The sequence below is a fragment of the Pelobates fuscus genome, chromosome 1, assembly GCF_036172605.1.
Source record: "Pelobates fuscus isolate aPelFus1 chromosome 1, aPelFus1.pri, whole genome shotgun sequence".
In the NCBI taxonomy this organism is placed as follows: Eukaryota; Metazoa; Chordata; class Amphibia; order Anura; family Pelobatidae; genus Pelobates; species Pelobates fuscus.
Window position 1 is genome coordinate 259,216,208 of NC_086317.1, and position 18,460 is coordinate 259,234,667.

At 41.3% G+C, this 18,460-nt stretch overlaps 1 protein-coding gene across 1 annotated transcript in view; it reads right to left on the bottom strand.

Annotated features, from left to right (window-relative positions):
• Positions 1 to 18,460, bottom strand: part of SSC4D (scavenger receptor cysteine rich family member with 4 domains) — a 65,963-nt gene that overhangs the window by 9,880 nt on the left and 37,623 nt on the right. Inside the window, exons 7-9 of the mRNA XM_063456767.1 lie at positions 15,365 to 15,679; positions 11,499 to 11,579; positions 11,272 to 11,346 (exon numbers count right to left, since the gene is read on the bottom strand). Of these exons, the coding sequence (XP_063312837.1) occupies positions 11,272 to 11,346; positions 11,499 to 11,579; positions 15,365 to 15,679 (471 nt within the window). The remainder of the gene's footprint in view (positions 1 to 11,271; positions 11,347 to 11,498; positions 11,580 to 15,364; positions 15,680 to 18,460) is intronic.

The following is an 18,460-nucleotide window of genomic DNA, read 5'->3' on the forward strand; positions in this document are numbered from 1 at the left end:
CATTGTTAAAAAAAAACAAAACAAAAAATGTTTTTTTCACAAAATTCTATGTTTGGCACAGAATCAACACTGCTCATCACCATGAGCACACTGTACCCACAGTGAAGCATAGTGTTGGGAGAATCACTTTGTAAGGATACATTTCATTGACAGAGCCTGAAAGACTGCACAGGATTGAGGACAAGATGGATGGGGCCAAAATAGGTCAATTTAAGAGAAAACACTATTTCTGACACCTGAGATTTGAGCGGAGGTTTATCCGCAGAATATTCAACATAAAATCTATAGACAAAGTGACTTGAATGGTTTAAAATTAAGAACCTGACTATCTTAGACCCATTCACAGTCCAGCTTAATCTCAATCTCATTAAGAATCTCTGAAAAGACTTGACAATTGCGGTCCTCGTCCCACCTGACAGAACATGAGCAATTTTGTCAAGAAGAATGGAAAGAAATTGCTTGATACCGATGTGCAAAGCTGGCATAGATGTAACCAAAAGGCTCACGGTGAAAGGTGAATCTACAAAGTATTGACTTGAAAAGTGAATACTAATGGAAATATTATTATTATTAGCATTTATACAGCACCAACATATTCTGCAGTGCTTTACAATTATAAAATGGGGATATTTGACAACAAGTAATTAAGTTATGGAATATAAAAGACACAGGAGGCGAAGAAGGCCCTGCTCAAACGAACTTACAATCTATGAGGAAGGGCCCTACCTCATATCTTCTGGATTGGGTGAATAAATAGCATTAAGATGCACCTTAATGCTATACCTATATCAAACCATCCCAATACTCCCCCCCCCCCCCCCCCCCAGATCACACACCTCATCACACGGCAATGATACGATATGTGTGGAAAGGGACACGACCTAAACTTAGGATGAATTATCTTATCAGACCAAAGCAGAAGGGAGGCTTGAGTCTAACTTCTTTTCAAGACTACTACAGAGCCACACACCTGGCATGGATTGTGGAGCGGCATAATACTTCCTTGAGTCATGTCTTGCCTTCCTTGGAGACTAAAATAATACAGGGCCACCTTCCATCGACAGTGTGGCTGGAGGAGTCCATGGCAAAGGACTCGCATCCCCTGGTAGGGTCCACGCTAACCGTGTGGTACTTGATGAGGTTCAAACTCTTCCTTATACCCTTGAAGGGTCCCATGTACCCAGTGACGGCAAACCCTGAATTCCCTGTGTAACGGATCACCTGGCACCCCGACTGAGTACCTCCGTTAATGGATGCTCCTAGTGCTTCCTGAGGACTCCAAGCACTCTGGCAGACACCACAATCACCGAATCCGAGAAACCTTTTAAATTCTCCCAAGCATATGAATGCTGTAGACCATTGAATAGGAACCATACGAATAGGCTTGTACTCCTAGCAGTCAACTGGAACAGCATGCAATAAATCCTTCCCCCCAATAATGAGACGACACATCACTTTGAGGGTAAAACAGGAACTCTGGACTGGCTCATCCAGCCTGGCTTTTATTACACTTGTACACTTACAGGCCACACCCAGGGGGAGGCATAAAATAACCAATCACATACATGGTACAACCCACACATCCCCTCCCCTCAGATAACCAGTTAACATAATTATTACAGCCAGGAAAACTACAGTTTTTATACATGTGCTATAACTTTAAATCCATACATCCAATCTTCCCAAAAACTACATATTTAGAATCAGCACACTTTAAACATAAACCCTTCCAAAAATCAGCCAAATCCCTCCAGTGGATCAAAAGTTAGCTGGAGGTCCCTTTATGACCGACCGCAAGCACATTTTCCTGCCCAAAACAGTTCCATAGATTTGGGCTGTGCAGTCGGTCAATTTCATGCCGAAAAACGACTAAGTCCCATTTCGAACGGGACTTAGTCTCTGGAGCTGCAAGTTCAGTATGGAAGAAGGTAAGGGTCAGCGGTGTTCGGCAAAATGTGTAGCCGATTTCAGTTCCACAGAATCTTTAGCATACACCGCTGACCGCGTTCGACTGAACAAAGATGGCCGCCGCCACGTGCAATTAACCTGCAGTAACCTCACAGCCTGGGAGGTAAATTGCCTGCACACTTTAACTTCTGGGTGGTCCGCCTGTGTGGTACTTGGTTCAGTAAGCCCTATTTACTGAACCAAGAGGGAGAAAGCCTGGGGCAAGTTATTTTACAGGTCTGGGGACATAGTCTTAAAGGGACATTGTTCACCAAAGTTACAAGATGTCCCCAGACGGTTCTTAAAGGGCCATACACACCAAATAAAAGTCCATACGTTTTCAGGGGCCATAGTCTTAAAGGGTATTGTTACCCAAAGTCTCAATATGTCCCCAGACAGTTCTTAAAGGGCCAGCAGCAGTACAATAAAATACCATTCACTGTGCTTAAAGGGCCAGTAGCCGCCATATAAAGTACAATATGCCCCAAATAACCCAGGGGCCATAGTCAGTAGGTAGGAGGCTAGCAAACAGGCTTCTCCAGGGCCCAGTGGCGAGGTTGGTTTCGCCACACCCTGCCGGGCTTCAACATCAAAACTTCAAATTTTTAGGCGGAGGCCCATACCTTCACCTCTCTAAGATATGCCGGGATGGAACTTTACTACCTTTGCATACCCTTTTTCAGGATTAGGCCCCAACCCTGCTTGAGCTTTTTCAGTTCCATCAACTTAAACATTTCTATTCCTCTATCTCCTGCCCATGGTCACTTCGCAGGCAACTTCTACCTTTCAAAAACATCTGCTCTAAAAAAGAACAATTATTTTGAGGCGTATCTAACATGTATCAGCTGTTTCTCTTAGCTGATCACCCACCTCCACTTAAATCCGCAGCTCCCTGGGAGACAGCTCTAGAAGAATTGTTCTCAAACCAAGAGTGGCAGGAGAGGGAGTTCCAAAGCACGTATTTCCAAGAAAGCAACTTTCAAATTCTCACACACTGGTATAGCCCCCTGCAAATATTGCATAGATTCCAACCTGATGTCCAGCACAGATGCTGGAGATGGTGGTGCATGGAAGCATCAATCGTACACATCTTCTGGGACTGTCCAAAACTGGTTCCCTATAGGAGACAGGTGTTCGACGTGGCCACCGCTATGGCAAACAAAGGGCTACGCTTCCATCCATCAGACATGCTCCTGAGCTACACTAAGCTCCCAATATCAAAGTACAAACGGTCGCTGACCAAACACTTATTGATGGCCCCTCACAGACTTATCTCATATTAACACATTGGCATAGGCCGGACCCCCACACCTACCAGGCTTGGTTGGAGAGGGTGAAAGAAATTTGTACACACGAAGAGAGCACTGCCATGCTGAAAGGCCGTACCGACTGATATGAGGAGACCTGGAGGATATGGTTGTTCTTCCTTTACACTTGCGATGGGGAGGTGAGTTGTGCAGATGGGGATAGAGGTGTGAGTGAACCAATATTTGCATTAATGGCCAGACAGGCCTCCCATGCACTGCCTATGTGATATTCCCATGACTCTCATCACTTGCATCTCTCCTCCTGTCCCTCCCCCCTTTTCCCCTTCCTTTTCCATGCCACATCCCTGCTCTTTTACTATTCTGCATCTTGACTCTAAACTTCTTCTACTCTGTATCTCCATCTAACTAAATACAATTATGACTACCAACAGAGCCCACAGCGGGGCTCGACTGACCCGGATCTAAATCTAACTACTACAAACCTACCATGAGCCTCACGACAAGTAGAGATGACCTAGTTGCGACAGTACCCACTCTGTAGAACACAGTGCAACCGAGCCAATTGTTCACTGAATTTGGAGCTTTCCACTTTATTGTAATGTCCAACATGCACTACTGTTAACCTTTTACAGCACCGGCACATTGTTATCTGATCTTTACTACCACTTTACCAGTTTTCAAGTACTGTATTGAAAAATACACCAAAATAACGATTGTCAAAAAAAAAAAAAAATCAATCTATGAGGCACAGCTTACAATCTATGAGGAAGAATATAACTAATCTGTCTTTTTGTTTGTTTCATATTTGTGTCATAATAAATAGCATTTTTTTTTTTTACTGTAGTAAGAATTCAAAGGGAATTTCAAATTTCATAGGTCCAAATAGCAAACCTAGAAAAATGATTTTAGCCAGCTATACTTTCAGTTGGCTACTGTGGCCTTAAATTCAAAATTCACCTTGAAGCAAAAATCGACAATAGATTTAGCACAATTCATAGAGATTTGTTCCAGCAATTAAGGGTACAGGTTGTCATTTGGATTCAGGATGTCTTGGACTCTAACTCCAACCAGTCTTAGCCAAACAGAGTTACATTCCACAAAACCTCTAATATCCTTGTTTGGATTATGGGGTTTTAAGAATCTTTGCTATAATGATCAGCACTCTAATAATGTATTTTTGTCACATTATATTGAGGAGAACAGAAAGCTAAACTGTGACTAAAATTCAATATGCAGACATTTAAATAAAGTATTAATATAATTGCATTATTACGTTTAAAATTGGGAAGTCTAATAACAATTTAATATATACATAATTAGTATTTTTTTTTTTTTTGCAAGTCACATTTACACCCAATTTACCTTAAGTTCCCATAATCAAAAAAAAATTAAAAATTAAAATAGATCAATACAATATATATTTCAGGTGGGAGCAATATCTGGATGGATACATAGTGAATCTAAATAAATTATAGCCCTGATCTGGTATACCAACAACAGAAGAGTCATGATAAATGAAATGATTTGAAAAGGAAAGTGGTCAGTTATCGCCCCCTAGAGTAATGTTTGATTATTTATTGAAACATTCTTTTCAGAAGTGACTGTGGATATTCAAACAGCTGTAAAAAAGTTGTCATTCATTGATTTTGCCTTTGTCAGTAGACATGGCTGAATTAAAGTATAGTTGCTTTGTGAAGTGTTTTTTTGTATGAAAAAAAGTGCATAGATTTCACCACATTTATTTTATAATTACCGTATATAGAGATATATATATACATTGTATTTACTTCCCGTTAGCTGTTTTTCTGCTTAAAATGTCACCTCTGGCCATTTATACGTAGTTCATAAAGATTAAAAAATCTTTATGAAGTGTCCTTCGTGACATTTCTAACTTTGATAAAGGGGAAACCCGAAACATTTAAATAAATTCAATCTAAATGCAATCTAGTTGTGCTCCTCTGATTTTTTTACCTTGTGCATTTTAAAATAATTAGAAATGTCCCGAACAGTTCGCCGGGAACTGTTCGCCGGCGAACATAGCTTGTTCGCGGTCGCCGCGGCGGGCGAACATATGCGATGTTCGGTCCGCCCCCTATTCGTCATGGAGTTGGGAGGGTCTGCTGCTGATTGGCTGGAATGTGTCTGCTGACTGTGAGGTACAGGGTCAAAGTTTACTCAATGATGACTAATAGGGGGCGGACCGAACATCGCATATGTTCGCCTGCCGTGGCGACCGCGAACAAGCTATGTTCGCCGGCGAATAGTTCCAGGCGAACTGTTCGGCACATCTCTAAATATAATTTATACAAACCAAATCATGGACAATGGACAACTACATTTGCACGAACCAAATATGAATAGGAGTTTTAGATTTCTCAAGTTTACAGACTTTGTAAATATTGGTGCAAGTTTTAATGAATTAATTTGCTGGTATGGTAATAGAATGTTAACTATAAAAGCCATAAACATGCATATAGTTTGCACACAGTCATCACTTTCATTTTGCTCAATTTACTGAATATATCTTTTTTTTTAAATGTAACTTTTTTTTTTTTTTGTGGTGCAAATATTTAGCACACGCTCTTGCAATGCCCCAACAGCAATAACAAAGATTGTAAGATACATAGTTTAACAAGTACAAGGCATAGAATATTACTGCACACATTTTTTGGTTAAGTAGCAAAGTCATAGGCTAGTCAAACATGTCTGAAGTATATAGAAAATCAAATTATGCAGTCAAATGAGCTACCCAGACATGTGAATGGTTATGAGAGAATGGGTTAAAAAACATGCTTGTGAGACAGGAGTATGAGGAAAAAATTAAATAAATGAGCAAATAGATGGCGAGATAGGCATGCTCATTAGCATGGTGTTATTAGGTAACAGGCTATCTGTAAACATGCCTAGTGGGTGAAGTAGAAATTATAAAAATGTAAAATTATGAAAAATAGTTAAACATGCTGGATCATCTAATAAAACTATAAATCTATGTTGCCACTGGGTCCTATTGAAACGTATTGGGCAAAAAACTTTACATATTGTAAATGAAAGGTAACATGTCAAGTATGATAAATGGTGTCCACTATACTCAGATGGGGCTCAGAGTCTGGGCCAGCATACAGTGAGGGAAGCATGGTCAGCCGACTCCACTAATTGACAAGCTCAGGGTGTGCACAAAAAGTTTGCAGAGGCTCTGTTTCACCTTCGCAGTCTTGTGCTGGACTGAGGGTACAGTCATTGTATGGGTAGGGAAGCTCGGGCACAAGACGACGACTCCATGCTTCTGTGAGGATTTCTTCTGACCCCAGGCCTGTAAGAGGGCCTGCTCTGTAGGTCCACGGCTTCAGGCACTCCTGGGGGTCGAGTTCTTTCCCCCTCCAGGACGGGAACAGGCTCCGAATGGTGCAGTCCGCCATCGCCGCTTGATCTTCTGCGCATGTGGTTGCTGGATCGAGGCAGCGCTTCGTATGGCTTTCGGCCTAGGTAGGTAGGAATCCATGTTGGAAGGCACTTGTGTGTCTGGAACACCTTGGTCAGGTCCCAGTTGCTTTGTCATTGCAGCTTGAGGGGTATTTGGCCATGGTCGCGTGCTAAGGCGACGCCAGAACTCCTGGCAGAGTGCCTTGAACCTGGCATTAAATGATTCCCTCCACTGCTGTATCTCAGGGCTTGGTCTGCTATGCAGAGTACCCACTGCTGCGGACATCTTGGCTTTGCCACGCAGCTTTTAGGACTCCGTTTGTGCTGTTCTCAGATGCTAGATTTGGATTTCCAGTGGGGACCGGGATACCCCCTGCCGGTCCAAGGAGGGGGGGGGGGAAACAGGTCTCCTGAAGTGAAGCACTATGTGGCAGGCACCACCTCGGGAGATCGGCCGCCTCTCATCTCAGCCAGAACCTGCTCAGGTAGGCCTCTGATAGTAATACGGTTGCTGCTCAACAAGGGGGTCCGGTCTGGGTCGGACAGCTTGCTCTTGGCTTGCTTAAGAGTCAGCTTGGAACTCAGAATCTCGATTAGCAGGGATTTTTGCTTGAAATCACTTGAATTTAGCTCAAGTCAGCAGTAGGTAAGGAGAAACACATCCAGTTTTATGATAAGACATAGAACACAATGAAATCAACAAAGGCAGGTGTTACAGAATGTAGAATGTAGATTAGAAAGCAGGTAATATGGTTACACAGTGCTCCACAGTGCTCAATCTAGTACTATTATATTCCTGCCATCTATGCTATAGTGCTTTTACAGAAGACGCAAAGAGGGTTAGGTAAGAGTTCCATATTTTGCTCTCATTAATGCTGTCTATGACGCTTACCAGAGTGGGAGGATCACGTGGTTTCGATGCCCTGACTAGGCATATCTGAGCCACAATTAATATAAGTATAAATAAGCCATGTACCTCTGAAGGGATCTATGAGGAAACTAGCAGAAACAGAAATTAGTCAGGTGAAATAGGGACCTGAACCTCTCCCACCGACTGCAGCAGATGTTGCACCTGTTCCCAATATGGCTGTATTTAGGGGCAAGTCAGCCAAATGTACCTGTCTCCACTCCACATCTGCAACAAATTGGAGATGTGTTTGGGTATATTTTATGCAATCGAGATGGAGGGAGATACCATCTTAGGTATAGTTTGTGATGCATTTCTAAGTGATTGATGCAATTTGTTAATTCATGAATGGAATTAAATGCTTTCAGACAACTTTTTATTTGGTACTGGTGGCAAATGTTCCCATTCCACCTTTTGAATACAGAAAGGCTTAGGGACACTTTGATTGGGTGTAAGTGAGGCAAAGTAGCACAAAGATAACAGTTTTGTCTTGAAAAATATTTCCAAACCAGATATACTCTGGTTACCTATAATTTAAAATATGTAAAATATGTAACAATGTAACAATAATATGTAAAGAAAAAGGTTTGTTTGTTCTAGCAGAGGCATGTCAAATATACATTTATTTCTACTGAGGATGGCAGAGATTAAACCGGGGGTAGGCAATGCTTTGCCAGCATTGTGGTTGCAAGATTATTATGGGAGATGTAGTTCACATATGGACTGCCAAATGTTGCCCACTCTTGGACTGAACGATTAAAGAGCCAAAAATCATACTTCCTTTAAATGTGATATACTAATACCAACTATAAAGGTATCCATTTTCAGGGCCGGCGCTACCATTAAGGCGGACTAGGCAGCCGCCTAGGGCGCCCCTTGGGAAGGGGCGCCGCCAGGAGCGCCGGCCCCCCTAATGCTGCAGCCGCCCGAGCGCTCTGTAGAGCGCCTCAGGCGGCTGCAGCTTCGCCCGGGCTGGTGCGTCCATGAGGGCGCACCGCCCGGGCGCAGCATGAAGAGAGGAGATGACAGGAGAGAAGCGCTCCGCCCGGGCGCAGCATGAAGAGAGGAGCTGACAGGAGAGAAGCGCTCACTTCCTTTTAGTCCGGCCGGGTACAGGAAACAAAAGCTCCCTGTACCTGCGGACAGTACAGAGCTCGGCCACGCTACAACATAGGTAGGGGAGGGTGGGGGGAATAAAGGGAGGGGGGGGGGAGGGGAGAAATAAATGGAGAGGGAGGGAGGGGGGAGAAATAAATGGAGAGGGAGGGGGGGGGGATAAATAAATGGGGAGGGGGGGAGAAATAAATGGGGAGGGGGGAGGGGAGGGCAGGAGAAATAAATGGAGAGGGAGGAGGGGGGGAGGAGAAATAAATGGAGAGAGGGGTGGAGGAGAAATAAATGGACAGGGAGGGGGGGGGAAATAAATGGACAGGGAGGGGGGGAATGAATGGACAGGGAGAATAAATGGACGGGGGGGGAATAAATGGATGGGGGGGGAAATAAATGGACAGGGAGGGGGGGAATAAATGGATGGGGGGGAATAAGTGGACAGGGAGGGGGGGATAAATGGACAGGGAGGGTGGGGGAATAAATGGACAGGCAGGGTGGGGGGAATAAATTGAAAGGGGGGGAATAAATTGACAAGGTGGGGGGAAGTAATTGACAGGGAGTGGAATTGACAGGGTTAGGAGGGGGAATGAGAGTGGGGAGGGGAGAAGAGAGTGACAAGGGAGGGGGAGAAGAGAGGGACAAGAGGGGGGAGAAGAGAGGGACAAGAGGGGGAGAAGAGAGGGACAAGAGGGGGAGAATAGAGGGACAAGGGGGGGAGAAGAGAGGGACAAGGGGGGAGAAGAGAGGGACGAGGGGGGGAGAGAAGAGAGTGACGAGGGGGGGAGAGAAGAGAGTGACGAGGGGGGGAGAGAAGAGAGTGACGAGGGGGGGGGAGAGAAGAGAGTGACGAGGGGGGGGAGAGAAGAGAGTGACGAGGGAGGGAGAGGGGGAGAAGAGAGTGACAAGGGAGGAGGGAGAGATTGACATCTATCACACACACACACAATGCACCCCTTGCACACAGAAAAACACACAATGCATTACACACACAGACACACACACACAAGCAATTCAACCCTTACATACAATGCATCCCTTACACACACAGAAACACACAATGCATTCCTTACACACACTCAATGCACCCCTTACACCCACTCAATGCACCCCTTACAGATGCACACACTGCATCCCGTACATACACAGAAACACACATTGCAGCCCTTACACATACAAACACAGATTCACACAATGCATTCCTTACACACATATCAGGACATCCCCTACTCCTGTGAACAAACTATTTGGTGGAACATGAAGGTGGACCCTGGGGCATAGACCATGAGCTGTGTAAAGGGCTTTTAAAAAAATGGAGCTGCTTTCCGTTCTCCCAGAACACAAACAGCCTCCAGAGAGCCTGTTCTACACCATACGAGTGGAGCCAGACTGCAGCTAGAGCCCATCACCATCCTCATCTGATTGTAAGTAGGCAATCTAGTATATTATTCGTGGCACTAATCTCTAATTTACCTCACATTAAAGGGACACTTTAGTCCCCAGAACCACTGCAGCTTAATGTAGTGGTTCTGGTGTCTATAGCCTGTCCCTGCAGGCCTTTTAATGTAAACACGGCGGCACTGCAGCACTTGCGTTAGTTAACATGGGGCATTATGATGTCATATGGTGGGGGGGGGGGGGGTGGCAAACTTTACTTTTGCCTAGGGCGGCAAAAATCCTTGCACCGGCCCTGTCCATTTTATTACTAGTATTTAGGTAGGATGCAGGAATGCTGATTTTGTTGCTTTTTAACATGCTCAATACCAAAATGGAGTTTTGTATGTTTCAGTATACAATCATGTTCATAAATCCTCGCTCACACTTATTAATACTCTAGTTATGATTTCCAGTCTGTATAGGAATGTATCTGCTAGTTAATGATATAATGAATGTAAAGTTAATGAAAATGTAAACTCACTTCATGCTTTCAAACAGTACAGGAAGCTTTAATGAATCTTATCATTCTACAGTCACAGAGGAGGGAGGAGTGAATGTACTGTACGATATCACTGTCAACATTACATTAGCAGTCCAGAGATTAATAAAGAATGCTACAGGAGTTTTAAGTACCTTTATTTTTTAAATATAAGACATAACTATCTGTGGGCATTATGCTGAAATGCAGACATTAATTTTACTTTTTTAGTAAGCTGCACTGTTAGGGCAGCTTAGGGCCCCTAAGCAAGTATTTGACCATTTTTATTTGTATATTTTTGGTCACACCTCCTTTATGTGAGAAGTGCACTTCTGCTTTCATATTAACATTTCAGATTCTGTGTAAAATATTGCAAGATAAAATACACTGTATACTGTCTAAATCTTTTAATTTCCCAAACATGTTTTTATAAAGGTTGCGTGAATAAATGAAAAATACATATTCTGTAAATCTACATAATTTTATGTTTGTCTGCCACGTAATCTATACACAAAATCACTGTGTAAGGATATGTTTATATGCTAGCTATGCATTCCTTGTTTCAAATGCTTATGCTACTTTTTTCCATCAAAAAGTGCTCAGCAGTGAACTGGTCAATGTAAGTTCATAGAAGAACGTGAATGATGCTGCAAAATTATTTAATGTCATGCACAATCTCTGAAGGCATTTGTAGAAAGGTTACTTACTTTTTTTCCATGGCTGTAGAACTGCAGTTGTAAGCAGATCAGTTTCAGCAGAAGGTTGACCTCCACCCCATGTAACTGTGAAAAAACATAACACATTGTGACCTCCCTTAAGGACCAAACTTCTGGAATAAAAGGGAATCATGACATGTCACACATGTCATGTGTCCTTAAGGGGTTAAGATGTATATTTGAGGGTGATGAATGGGGATAAATAATGTATTGTTTACCTGTTGCTGTGTCAGTAAGAGAATCCACTATATCACGAGACACTGGAATGGTGTTCGGTGTTGTGGTTGAGATCCCCAGACCTAAAATCAGTGATAAACAGTACCTTAGCAAGATACCTCTATTATTAATGTAAAAATAAATTGGATTGAATCATAAATATGGTAATTACATTATTTCGACTGAAATTGCTGAGCTGGATAAAATAGCTTGACAATTTTTCATATTTAGTTGTTTCCTTTAACTACAGGTTCCAAATTCGTAAAATTGTCATTAAAGTATAATTGTACTATTTCAGAAAAGGATATTTCACAATAAAGAGGAACTGGCACTTCCAAAGTGTTTTATTATTATACAACATGATGTACCATCAAATGTGCAAGTGGAGTGACCAAGGTTTTTTTAACTTAATAACACAAATTTTCTACATTGTCTCAATTTCTCAAAAAAAAACATGAAGAACATTTGAGTGTAGAATATATATATAAAAAAAAGGAGAGCAATACATGTATTTATATTCATATATGACTGAGCCTCACAACCAGTAAAAAAAAACAAAAAAAAAACACTTTTATATCTTCAAGGTAGCACCCCACCTTCATGAATGGATATTGACTAATTCAGGTATCACTCTGCATAACAGTATCTTCTGCACCTTTATTTTCTTAGAGGGATTAGTTTCACCATAAAATCAACAAAATACCAAACATAATGCATTATATAAAAGCTAATTATACCGGAAAAAGGGAATAAAAACACTCCCTAGAGTATTTTTTTCCTAGTATAATTACGTTTTATATATTAGACTATATTCGGTATTTTCTTATTTTATGGTGAAACAAATCGCTGTAATAAAAAAAAGGAGAATAAGATCCTGTTATACAGAGTTAGTATGATAACAACAAAGGTAAATAAATATGTTTCAGGCAAATGCCCTTTTTCAAAGTGCAAATGCTCTACATGACATACGACAAGCTTTGCACATTACTGCAGGACTAGCCAGAATTTCTGCACAGCAGTGGATGGAGAATATTCAAAGCCATGCTAGTAAAACATGTCTTCTCTATGTGAGCAGCTGGAAGCTCGTTCTACACTGTCAGTTTAGAGGGATAATAACAGCAATATATAATTGCAGTTTTGGGCCTATTTAAGTGGAATTTACTTGGTCATTATTATTAAAGGACCACTTCATCTCATTGAGAAGAAACTTCAGAGAAACTGCAATGTGTACAACTGTGTACCAGACAGCCACTAGAGGAGTTTCCATGCAGTTGCACATTGTTTGACTCAGTGAAATGACGCGGGACCACCTCACGCTTTGCATGAGGACGTCCACCATCAAGGAAAACTTCATAGGAAAGCATTGATACAATGCTTTTCTATTTCCTCTGGGGAAGCCCTAATACATGCACGGCGCTTCCCTGCATGCGCAGTAGATCTCCCCCATCAGCTACAGTTGGCGGAGGAGGTTTGTGACTCGAGGGACGTCAGTGCTGGTATGAAAGGTGAATGAAAGGATTTTTTTTAAATCCTTCATGGAGGGGGTCTATAGTGTTCCTTTAAGAAAATAAATTATAAAGATCAATGGATTTCTTCTTTAAAAAAAAAAATTGTAATAATAATAAAGAAAGAAAGAAAGAAATATCTTCTGGAAAAAAAATGTAACTCTCCATTTTATATTAATAGATCGGAATAATATCTCACTAAGGTAAGTAGGCCACATATAATTATATAACAACAAGAGATTTGTAATTTGTTTCAAGTGCTTCTTAAAACTAGGACACAATACGGAGACAATAACTGAGAAAGAGCTACATATAAAGTGAAATGCTATGAAGCTCTACTGAGAAGCTTCCATGATTAAAGTCAGAGATAATATGACTTCCAACAGAATCAATCTGAGCAAGCAATATATGAAATTGTAGCATTTCTTTCTTTTTTGAAGGACCTTCTAAAACAGTAGCATGCCACTTGGTCTGATGTACAATAGTACATTGCTGCCTCGTGAATGGATGAAGCTGGGCACATGTCACCCATCGCATAACATAACTTTGTGTTTTAAAATAGAATATATCAGGAAATGTTCTAAAATACAGTTTGTGAGAAACAGAAAAAATATTATTGAAACCAATGCAGCAGCATATGCAGAACCCTTTAACCCTTAAGGGGATATGCCACTGTTAAAATTGGCAAAATAGTAGAAATCACTGTTTAATTGATATGCCTCCAATGAATACATGCATGCATTCATTGGAGGTGGAGCTTAAAAGAGTTTGCAAAAACTGAATTTCTTATGAACTGCAGCCTTTGCAAACCCTCTCCTTAAATCCTAGAAGAGACTCTTCACGGGGAAATAACTAATTGAGAAGCCTCTGAACCTTCTCTCAAGAAGTCTGATTTGAGATCTGAGAAGAAGCCAAAGAGGTATTGCAAGGGGGAGGTAGATGAACTCAACTAGATCACGCCAGCCATTACCATTAGGTCAGGAAGAGACCTCCCTGGCTGTTTGATTGAGAGCCAATGGGGTGTTTTATGAATTAAGCATGTTTGAAATGGGAAATGGGACACTCCTCACCGGGTGTGGTTTTGGACCTTTGAGAATCAAATTACATTATAAGCATGCAAGTACATAGAGGTATTGCCATAACCTCTGGTCCTAAGCAACAAACTCACTAGATCTTAATATAGCGGTTTTACAGCAATGGGCTGCTGGGGACTCTCATTTACCGCTAAAACATTAGAAATGGTTTAACACTGAATCGATAGATGTCACCAGGGAACTATTGACAAGAAACCATTTTAATGAGATAAAGTGGTTAAAGTGACTACAGTGTCCCTTTAACCACTATAGTCAATGCAGATTATTGTAGTGCTAATGGTGTCATTAACATTAGAATGCTGTGTCCCATTTTCTTGTAAATAGTTTTGGAGCTGTTTGAAGAAAAATCACATCTCTTGTCAGATCCCAAAGCTTAGTCCATTTGCAGCAATTTGGGAAATGTGGAAGAGTCACTTCTGCAATATCTATTTAAAGCTATCTAACCATGGATGTTTATGTATGACTTTATCGGTCTCTCACATTGTTGTAGAGGAATTTTAGCCCACTCTTCTTTACAACATTACTTCAGTTCATTGAGGTTTGCTGGCATTTGTTCATGCACAGCTCTGTTAAGGTAATACCACAGCAGGGAACTAGACTTTGACTTGGCCATTGCTATTCAGCTTTTCTGTTGTAGATTTGCTGGTGTGCTTGGAATCACTGTCCTGCTGCATAACCCAATTTCGGCCTAGCTTTAGATGTTGGACAGATGGACTAACATTTAACTCTAGAATACTTTGGTTTACAGAGGGGTTTATGGTCGATTCGTTCCCAGTTCCTGTGGCTGCAAAACAAGCCAACATCAATTAATTCTTATGGAAGCAGTAAGAGTGTGCTTAGTTTTTCACACATGGCTTCTCCATTTTGGCTTTATTTTTGTTAAATAAATCATGACACTGGGTATGTCATGTATTGTTGTACATCTGAGGTTATATTTAACTCATTTTAAGACCTGCTAAGGAACATATGATTGTTATTACGTGCTGTTATGTAAAACCATAGAATTCAAAGTGGGTGTACTTTCTTTTTCCCATGACTGTATATACATAAGACATACTGAAAGACATGGGGATAGGCTGAGAGGGGACCTAATGTTCCAATCTTCTAATCACCAGGTCAAATTAACATGCATGTATAAACGTTTCATTTATATATTTTGGATGGTAGGTCACAATAATAATACATGATGAAAGAGCAAACTGCCATAAGGTGTACATAGGTTTCATCTTAAAATTATCTTTACTATGTATATATTTTTTTGTGAATTACCAGTACATATAATTCCAGCATCTTCATGGTGCCCGCAGTTGTGGATCCCCCAACCAAGGCTGTAGCATGCAGAAAGGTAAGGTTCAGAACCATCACAATTCACATTATCCAGTAGTATCAATCCAGTACCATAACCAAAGTAAGCATTGCTCTTGTAATCTAAAACTTGACCACAGTGGATCTGTCTGCACACAACACTGGCATCGCTCATTCCCCAATCATCATCACATACTGTGCCCCAATTTCCCTTGTAGAAGATTTCTACTCTTCCTTGGCAGGAGTCTGCTCCATTTACCAATCTGATGCTACCATCTCCTAAAAAAAATAAAAATGATGTTGCTGGTTAAATAGTACACAAAGAGCTGTAATTCCAAATTATACATGCAATTTATAAGATCATACTACCAAAACTCCAACAGTAAAGAAACAGTTTTCCTTTTTAGTTTTATACGAGACTTATCCTATAACATTACAAGCCAAGTCTCGGGTTAAGTAAGACTAGTTCATCACAACATAAATTGTAATTGATTGCCTTCCAAGCACATAGATTTTAAGCTTGTTTGATGAGGGCTTTTTTACATCTAAATATCCACTTTTATTGATTATAAAGTGCAGGGGAATATGCAGGTGTCATAATAATCATAACAATCACGGTCCCCTGACTGAATATTTGAGATGGAAGAGGCCATTTTGTATTTTCATATAGTTGTATCAAGATATAATGGATTTTCTTGGACATTCTGATGGCTGAGATAAGATGTTCAATCAAGACTTCAACAGGTAAGTATAAAATACTTTTTTAACAGGTTCATTTTCAGTTGGTCAAGTATTTTCAATACTTGATTACATTCACTATTAAATATTTTTTGCATGGGGGAAGTAGGTAGGGTTATGTATAAGGGGTGACTAGAGCAGGGCTGTCCAACCTGCGGCCCCCCAGATGTTGCTGAACTACAATTCCCATGATTCCCTGGCTATCTGTTTCATTGAAAGAATCATGGGAGTTGTAGTTCAGCAACATCTGGGGGGCCGCAGGTTGGACAGGCCTGGACTAGAGGCTTTGGAAACTTAAGTCACAGAGTATGATAGTAAGAAATACTTTCAGGTCCTGGAGACTGGCTCCTTAACCCTTTAGGCGTTACTTCTTCAAGGAGAAAATATAGTGCCACCTAACTGAGCATCTCTTGGGCCTCTATGCATAAAATAGTTAGCGCCTTCTGCCAGTAAAGAGAAAAAGTAAGTTGGATTCCTAAACTGGGAAGCAACTTACTGTGTGTCCAGGGGCGACCAAATTAGGGGATAACCCTTACAGAAATGTATAAATAGAAAAGCAGACCTAGTGGGTCAGAGAGAATAGGGCGCCCCCTAGTGAATATCCATACATATATACAGGGAATAAAACGTAACTTTTAATAGTTGCTGTATAAAAATATGCCTATAGTAAGGACACAACAAAAAAAACAAACAAAAAAATAATAATAATAAACAGAAAAATGAAAAAATGGGAGGATGTAAATCAGTGTGAGAACGTGCTGGATGGGGATGAGTGACCTAAGGTAATAACCTAAAGGATACTATTTTGATAGTCCCCCCAACATCTATGCTGTGTCTCACACGTACACTGACACCTCTCTGTTATATAATGCGATTGTCCCTCCGTTTGATACCCACTGACAGTGTCCAAATAAAAACGGAATCTGATGGGGTGAAAAAAGTGGCAAACAGTAATCTGCCTGTAAAGGAACTGTAGCAAAAAAAAGAATAACACGAGAGATGAGTGTATCATATAATAGAGCCCTGATCTGGATGGTTATAATGTATCTAGAAACGATACAGCTGTTTGAGCACAGCCTCAGGGGGTACGGGAACGAATCCGGCGTGGAGAGAGCAGCCAATACCTGACATGCGGCGCTAGAAGAAGCTAACTAGCCGCCGTACAACGATGTCTTTGGAATTTGGAACACAAATTGCTCAACACACACCACTTGTCCCCTTGTCGCCACCCCTCTTTAAATCCCCTTATATCTCTTATGAAACCTGCTCCAAAATGCTAAGCTTACTAGCTAATCATCCATAGGACCAGTCTCGTAGCATATCCACCCTGACTGCCTGCCTGACACGTGTTTCGGCGCCACTACATGCGCCTTCTTCTGAGGCTAAACAAAAAATAAAAAATTAAAAAAAAAATTTTTCATTTTTTGTTTAGCCTCAGAAGAAGGCGCATGTAGTGTCGCCGAAACACGTGTCAGGCAGGCAGTCAGGGAGGATATGCTACGAGACTGGTCCTATGGATGATTAGCTAGTAAGCTTAGCATTTTGGAGCAGGTTTCATTAGAGATATAAGGGGATTTAAAGAGGGGTGGCGACAAGGGGACAAGTGGTGTGTGTTGAGCAATTTGTGTTCCAAATTCCAAAGACATCGTTGTACGGCGGCTAGTTAGCTTCTTCTAGGGCCGCATGTCAGGTATTGGCTGCTCTCTCCACGCCGGATTCGTTCCCGTACCCCCTGAGGCTGTGCTCAAACAGCTGTATTGTTTCTAGATACATTATAACCATCCAGATCAGGGCTCTATTATATGATACACTCATCTCTCGTGTTATTCTTTTTTTTGCTACAGTTCCTTTACAGGCAGATTACTGTTTGCCACTTTTTTCACCCCATCAGATTCCGTTTTTATTTGGACACTGTCAGTGGGTATCAAACGGAGGGACAATCGCATTATATAACAGAGAGGTGTCAGTGTACGTGTGAGACACAGCATAGATGTTGGGGGGACTATCAAAATAGTATCCTTTAGGTTATTACCTTAGGTCACTCATCCCCATCCAGCACGTTCTCACACCGATTTACATCCTCCCATTTTTTCATTTTCCTGTTTATTATTATTATTTTTTTGTTTGTTTTTTTGTTGTGTCCTTACTATAGGCATATTTTTATACAGCAACTATTAAAAGTTACGTTTTATTCCCTGTATATATGTATGGATATTCACTAGGGGGCGCCCTATTCTCTCTGACCCACTAGGTCTGCTTGCCTTCTGCCAGTAATCTAGACATCTATGGGCCTTACGTATATGAAGTTGTTAACATCTCTAG